Source organism: Olea europaea, chromosome 1 (genome assembly GCF_002742605.1).
Source record: "Olea europaea var. sylvestris chromosome 1, O_europaea_v1, whole genome shotgun sequence".
Taxonomy (NCBI): Eukaryota; Viridiplantae; Streptophyta; class Magnoliopsida; order Lamiales; family Oleaceae; genus Olea; species Olea europaea.
The window spans coordinates 1044922-1052112 of record NC_036237.1 but is presented as its reverse complement, the minus strand read 5'-3'; the positions used below and the strand labels follow the sequence as shown (position 1 = coordinate 1052112).

Below are 7191 nucleotides of genomic sequence, written 5' to 3'. Positions count from 1 at the left end.
CCCCCCCTCTCCAAAAATTGCTGTAAAAATAGGTGAGTGACCGTATAAATTGTGGGGCATACATATTTACTCCAGATATTTTTACTGCCATTCAAGATGTATCCATGCAACGCAAAGACAGAGGTTAGTTATATCCTTTGTTGCTCTATTAAAATTGTTGAGGATTTTATTCTTGCTTGGATAGTTTAACTTTTATTCATTTTCTTGCATAGCTCTGCCTAGTTCTATGCACCAAACATGGACCAGAAGTTTGCGTTGATCTTAGGTCGATGACACGATATGACCAGAAGACTTCTCATTGTGCTTACATGGATTTTTTTGTTATTTGCAGCTACCCTAAGGCGTTTGTCTAGTTTTGAAGCTCTTCAGCTACCGAACAGGTAAAATTAATGAGAATTGGGAAAAATATGTGGGTTGATGGCCTCACATTCGTTTTAGGACTATCTATTAAAATCTCACAGATTTTGTTTTGGATTTACTTTTCAAGTTTCATTGCTGATACAAGTTCATTGCCAGGAGTCCTCTGTCAGATTTTGTACGACTGGATCAAGATATTCTATCCCCACTTGCAGGGAAAAAGCAGTTATATGTATATGAAACCATGGATTTCTGGGAACAAATAAAAACTCCCGGGTGAGCCAAAAATGTCATGAATACTCCTCCTCTAATATCTCAAGTGTCTCGTGAAATTTCATCTGACTGTGTACTTTATATTTTGCAGAATGTCTTTGAAATGTTCGGCCTTGTATCTTGCTCAGTTTAGATTCACCTCATCCCACCTCTTGGCAAGTGGTGACGGTACAAAGAGCGCCACCATTTCTGGTGATGTATATATTCATCCATCCGCAAAAGTTCATCCAACTGCAAAGGTAATCTGATGCCAGCACTTCGTCCAGTATTCTTATCAAACAATATTTTTGGTAATTATAGTGTAATTGTTCACCTCATGTTGCACATAATTTATCATCTGTACTCGGAAAGATAATTTGGCAGTGTCTCAACAAAGTCATTGTCATGTTCTCTCACAAGGTTCGCTAGACTTAATTCTTACAGCCGTCTCTCTCTCTCTCACTCTCTCTCTCTCTCTCTCTCTCTCTCTCTCTCTCTCTCTCTCCCTCCCTCTCTCTCTCCGGGTTTTAAAATTTACTCTTTTAGTTTTCTACATTCACCTCTAATTCGATTTCCTAGTCGAAAAAGGTCGCTTTTGTAGAATTTTTTCTGCTTCGTCTAGATTGCTGACTTGTTTGCTATGAATCTTTACCAGATTGGTCCCAACGTTTCGATTTCTGCCAATGCTCGTATAGGAGCTGGTGTGAGGCTCGTCAGTTGTATCATCCTTGACGATGTTGAAATTAAGGTACTAATGACCGAATAACTAGATATTACTAAATAATTACATTATGCGAACGTTAACATCCATGTTTTATTTTTTCTGAAGGAAAATGCAGTTGTAATTCACGCAATTGTTGGATGGAAGTCTTCTATAGGAAGATGGTCTCGAGTCCAGGTAAGTCGACAGGTTTATCTTAGCAGAGTTGTGAGCAATTATCTTCAAACACTTGCTATAGATATGGCACTGTTCAATAGCCTGGGTGTCGGGTGGGTTGGTTCGAGTTTTTCAATACTTCGAACCACCCATTATACTCTAGGTATTTCACAAATGGAACCATTTGGATCTTTGTAAATACTAGAACCAAACCCAAGGTTCTATCCAAAACATTTTTATATACATTTATTTAAGTAATATTTTCCATAGACCTTTTGGTACGTATACCTAATACGCTACTAATAAAAAATTGTTGTGCAAGGGAGAAAATTCAGTTACAAAATCTTCAAAAAGCCACAATCACTGATGAAGGATTCCTCGAAAAGTTAAGGATTAGTAATCTTTTTTAGAAATCGAATGGATTCAACCTCATACATATGCGAGGAAGGTAATAAAAAAAGAAAGAAAATCTTTAATCAAGCTGACAAACATTGGCAGAGTGACGCATTTGTATCAAATTTTAAGTTTAGCGACTAACTCGAAACAAAATTAAATATGAAACTTTGTTAAAGGTTTAGTGGTTACCAGTGTATTGAACCTTTCTCATTTTGTTTCATGCAATATGTTTCCTAAGCTTTCTCAACTTTTTTCAGGCTGTAGGAGATTATAATGCGAAGCTCGGGGTTACAATTCTTGGTACTACGATGTTTTTTACTTAATCTACTAAGCCCCTGTTTGATGTCCATTATAAAGAGGTTTTTGAAAAAAGTGAGATTTTGAATAGTAATTTTTTGGAAAATATGTGATTAAAAAGTAGGAAAAAGTTATGAGTTTACATGTAACATATTTTATTGTAAGAATGTATGGTTGAAAATGAGTTTTTTGGAGAATGGTAAACAAACAGGGGCTAAATTTTCTCTCGTTCTCTCTCCATTATGCAGCAAATAATCTATTTACATATTTTTCTAACTAGGTGAATCCGTGACAGTTGAAGATGAAGTTGTAGTGATCAACAGCATAGTCCTTCCAAACAAGACTCTTAATGTTAGTGTTCAAGAGGAAATCATACTGTAGTACCATTATGTTGTCCTTGCATATTATATATATTCAATCCAGAAAAAGGCAGTTTTGCCCTGTATGTTCTAATTACATGTGTCGTTCCATATGACTATGAAGTACATTATTGTCGTATATTGTTGCCTAGCTAACATCTTCATGGATCATGTTGGATCTGCCAAGTTTATTCCTCGTATAGACTGGTTCGGTCACTCTGGTGCTAAGTTGTTTTTCTTCTCTGGTTGGGCAGAGTCTTTGCCTTATCGTGAGCCTGGGTCGAGCTCTTTAATCTGATATCAAGTGCCTTACTAGGTCAATTTCTTATGAGAATCAACCACTCTAGCTTCGCTTCTAGTGGTTTGGCACGACAGCTCTCTTATCTCAAGCCGTATGAGCTCGACCACAGCATCCTAATCTGAGCTTTTTGGCTGTGCTGAGGCTCTCCACTTGACCTCAACGTGATCGCCTTCTTGACTTTCATTTGCCAAACTTTGAACTTCACTTTGTACTTGCTTGATAGTTCAGTTAACAGCCTGCATAGAACAAAAAACAAAATGGAAAAGGTCACCTGGCAGCAAACCAATCTATTATCATATTGTGAGATGGATCTGGGGGGAAAAAGTCAAAAAATCAGCCACTTTGCTTGCCGAATTCTGATCTCCCTGGTCCAAACAGCATGGTAACAGCGCTACTGGATCAGGCGTAAACCAGCCATGATCCACCACCTTAGTGACCTTATCTTGATGGTAAACACAAAACTCTATTTTAAAACCTCGAATATGATGCTCATAACTTTCATATTGGTAACACCACCACAAAATGCAAGAATTGTGATATTGAAGGGATTATAGATCAAACCAATGCAGAAAGCCTAATTCTTGTGCTTTCACCTGGCAATGGATTTCATAATCTGAAACGACAAGGAAGATGGCCATATCTACTCAGTAGGCTCAAAATTTCTTTCACAAATCCTTGATTACCAGTTAGCAGAGTCACTTTAGCCGATTGAAGGTAAATTTCCAACCCTCTGTCAACCATTTCTATCAATAACTTCCCTGCAATCAACAAGTCATCTGATCATTTCCTCATGAACATCGCCCTGATCAAGACATTGTAAGTATCAAAGTTGGGCAAACAAGTCATCCTCTCAAACACCTCCAATGCTTCTCAATTTCTCCATCATCACAATAGTACCTAAAGAATAAATTATATGTTTGAACAATTGGCTTACAGATGTCATCTTTCATTTATGTTCATGACACAATCCTCTAATAACCACATTATATGTCGTCACATTTGGTGTCTAACCCTTCCTAAGCATTTCTTCAAACACTATGATGGCATGTTCCACTTTCTTACATAAAACTTGAATCAAAGCATTATAAGTTGCAGTGAGGGGAGCACTCCAGCCCTAATCATCTCATCAAACATTTTCCGAGCCTTTTCAACCTCCTTCAATGACGCCAAGACCATGAACCGCCGTAGTATTAGCCACAACATCAATTTCAACCTTTCTCCTCTTCATTTGCAAGAAAAAACCACATGCTTCTTCTTCATCCGCTCTAAAATACCCTTTAAGCATTATGTTATATGTTGTTACCGTTGGTACCAAGCCTCTCTCTACCATTTCCTTCAAAATTTCCAATGCTCTCGGTGTTTGCTTTTTCAAGCAAAACCCATTCGCAGTTATTTTATAACTAACTGTGTCAACTCTAAACCTACCCCAAAAAATCTTGAAAATGTATTGTGAACTTGGTAGCAACGAAGAGGCCGCATTTTATTTCAAGAAGGATTTAGACTGGATGGAGACTGATGAGGTGAAAGGACCAAACCAAATATGATTGAAGCTATTATGTTCCTTGCCCCACATTGTAAATCTCAGAAGAGGTGTATTGTACTTGTCTCCTTGACTACACCGGCCCAGTAAGTCATCTTACGTACTTTTCGTTATAATTCACGTGTAGAGTCGATACACACTGATAAATTGCATATTTGCACATCAAGATTCAAGGTCGGAATTTTTCTCTCACTAGTATGAATAGGAGGAAACCCCGCTAGAAATCTTCTCAGACACGATAAATTCTGATCATTAGCGATAATACAAATTTTGTCAGTATCTTTTTTGTATTAGAAATTATGAAGCATATAGGATTGTAGATATATTTAACAAATTCAATTTTGATTCTTAATACTTCATTGTTGAGGTGTAATTTCATAATCACGAGAATGTATATGCATTGCACCATAACAAATTCTGAAACACAAAAGAAAATTTCATTGCACAATTCTGTACACACAACACTACTAAACCTGTTGAGATAGAAGAACAAGCAAACCCTGTGGACCGACAAGAATTTCATTGAGGAAACTGATGAATCCAAACCAGACCACAGGAGTAACGTCAACGCCGCCAAGGGGAGGAATCACCTTCCGAGTTTGAACAAGAAATGGCTCTGTGGGTGCATATGCAATCACATATGGGAATTTTTCAACTGGAAGTTTTGGGTACCAGGACATTACTATTCTCAATATGAACAGAAACCCAAATGCAGATAGGAAAGGACCCAAAAACCCAATTGCAATTTTCGCTGTAGCCGGATCTAAATCAATCAGCACCGAATTTTCCACAAATTCCGTAACAGAATGTGAAATTTCGAGAATTTCACGCGCAGAACTCGACGGGATTGCGGCATATGAGATTGGAACTCTTAAACAACAATAAGCTTTAGATTTATGTTGCCTGATTCGCCTTCGTACTATTTGAACTCCTCTGCAATTCCGGTTGAAGCTTTTTTGGCCGGAATCAATTCTGGCCGTAGAAGAAAGAGGAGAAGATAACGACCTTATCCCAGTCCATTTCAACGAACAGGATACAGCCAGACCAGTGTTAACAGCAATAACAGCCATATGGGTTTTGCTTTGTGGTGTTTCAAAATTTCTATGGGTTTATCCCTTTGAACTGAGAGAGTTGATGTTGAGCCGCTTGAGCGTTTTTGCGTCCATAACTCCTGTTGCTTTATTTAATTTTAGCAAAAGGGCCTCAAGTTTTGTTTTGTAGTATTTATGTAGTTAACTTTTGAAGTTTGTAACAGTCTAGTTTAGTCATATTCTCCAACTAAAAAGACGATATCACTTTTATTTTGAATTATGATAAAAAAAAAAAAAAAAAAAAACCAAAGGAAAGAAAAGAATTGCTACCCCATGCATTCTGAACTGGCATTTGGGGCTTGTGAGGGAGATGAGCAAATGGGAGGGTGGAGAAGAAGACCAAGTAGGGACGAAGTAAGGAGCATCAAGGGTTGGTGGACTCGAGCAACTGGCCACAAACGCAGACCCAGTCTTGGGACCAAAGCCACTAAGGCAATAGCTTTGGGTCTCCAATCTCAAAAAATCAAAAATAAATAAATAAATAAATAAAAATCGTGGTGTTAGATGGAGCAATCAATGACCCAAGGCAGAATGAAAAAACAATTATAAATATATAGACACCAAAAAAATTACAACAAATGTAAAGTAAAAAATGGAGATGAAAAAGAAAAGAAAAAGCATTTTCTTCACCATTTTCAAAGTAGAAATTCTCAATTTCATACAGATCTTAAAAGTTTCAGTCAATAATGTATTGCAATGTTGACAAACTCCTATGATGCTTCTCCAAAAGCAGAAAATTAATACCTCACAAATAACTTTTGCTAAGCTTCATTAGTCAATTCCAAATGGAATATCATTTAATCATTCTCCCTCATTATAGTAGCAAAAATAATTGGGCTGAGATAATCAATTAAATAAAAATGGTGGAAATGAAAATGAAAATGAAAATGAAATTTTACCTGGTAGGGAAGAAAATAGAAAGTGAAACTTACTTAATAGAGCAAAAGAGTGTGGGGAGAAAGGTAAAGGAAATGAATTAAGCTACTCGAATAGGGAAATTCGATGGGAAATATTGACAAAGCTGACGTGGCGAACTGTGATTATATATATATATATATTTTAGATTTTTCATCTTCAAATGAATAAATGCCAAGTGTTATTTGTCTCCATTTCTTATCAAATTTCCCTGTTTGAGTAGCACGATTGAAGGGAAATACCGCCAAATGAAGCAAGAGAGAAAAAGTTCTTGGAGTAAAAGATAAATAATAAAAAATTGATCCTTCATAATTTATTGCCTATATAGCAATTTAAGTCTTTAAATTTTCATTATAATTTTTATCTACCCTTTTACGCTAGTAAAAAGATTTTTTTTAAAAGGCCTCATTAAAATTATTTGCCTAGGGCCTCAAAAATCTTAGAGTCAGCTCTGCACAAAATTATGATACTTGGTAAGAATAGTTGACAACCAAAATTATCGACGATTAGCTATGGTGGTTAGAATTATTAAACAACCAATAAGACAAAAATGGTAAGTAGCGTATAACGATAATGTAAAACAACAAAATCGTGTTTTAGCTTCAAAATCACTTGCAAAGGTTTTGAAACCTTGGCCTTGTTTTACATAAAGAAATGAAAAAAATATGGAAGTCGACAAAAAGAACTTACAATACACCGCAAGAAGAAAAAATTGGTACCCATGCATCTTGAACTGACATTTGGAGTTTGGAAGGGGATGATCAAATGAGAGGATAAAGGAGAAGACCAAGTAAGGGTGAAGGATC

The 7191-nt window shown here is 36.5% G+C and overlaps 2 protein-coding genes across 3 annotated transcripts in view; one reads left to right on the top strand and one right to left on the bottom strand.

The window, feature by feature from the left end:
- LOC111407916 (mannose-1-phosphate guanyltransferase alpha-like) overlaps positions 1–2716 on the top strand; it is a 4801-nt gene extending 2085 nt beyond the window's left edge. Inside the window, exons 8-15 of the mRNA XM_023037669.1 lie at positions 33–123; positions 332–380; positions 517–633; positions 722–869; positions 1265–1357; positions 1439–1507; positions 2140–2182; positions 2460–2716. Coding sequence (XP_022893437.1) covers positions 33–123; positions 332–380; positions 517–633; positions 722–869; positions 1265–1357; positions 1439–1507; positions 2140–2182; positions 2460–2560 — 711 coding nt within the window. The 3' untranslated portion in view covers positions 2561–2716. The remainder of the gene's footprint in view (positions 1–32; positions 124–331; positions 381–516; positions 634–721; positions 870–1264; positions 1358–1438; positions 1508–2139; positions 2183–2459) is intronic.
- LOC111407998 (protein COFACTOR ASSEMBLY OF COMPLEX C SUBUNIT B CCB3, chloroplastic-like) lies at positions 2538–5642 on the bottom strand. Of its 2 annotated transcripts, none has more exons than XM_023037773.1 (2): positions 4853–5642; positions 2538–4624 (listed from the first exon to the last, which is right to left on the bottom strand). In XM_023037773.1, the coding sequence occupies exons 1-2, from the start codon at positions 5447–5449 to the stop codon at positions 4490–4492; spliced, it is 732 nt and encodes a 243-aa protein (XP_022893541.1). In that variant the 5' UTR covers positions 5450–5642; the 3' UTR covers positions 2538–4489. The 2 variants fall into 2 exon arrangements, with proteins under 2 accessions (XP_022893541.1, XP_022893618.1); XM_023037850.1 differs by having other exon boundaries at positions 2538–3075; positions 4853–5637.
- Positions 5643–7191: the final 1549 nt, after the last annotated feature.

Coding starts and splice junctions, on each gene's coding strand:
- LOC111407998 (XM_023037773.1), bottom strand. CDS start 5,449: ATGGCTGTTATTGCTGTTAACACTGGTCTGGCTGTATCCTGTTCGTTG. Junction 4,625..4,852: donor TTGTTCTTCTATCTCAACAG/GTTTAGTAGTGT, acceptor GCTAATGATCAG/AATTTATCGTGTCTGAGAAG.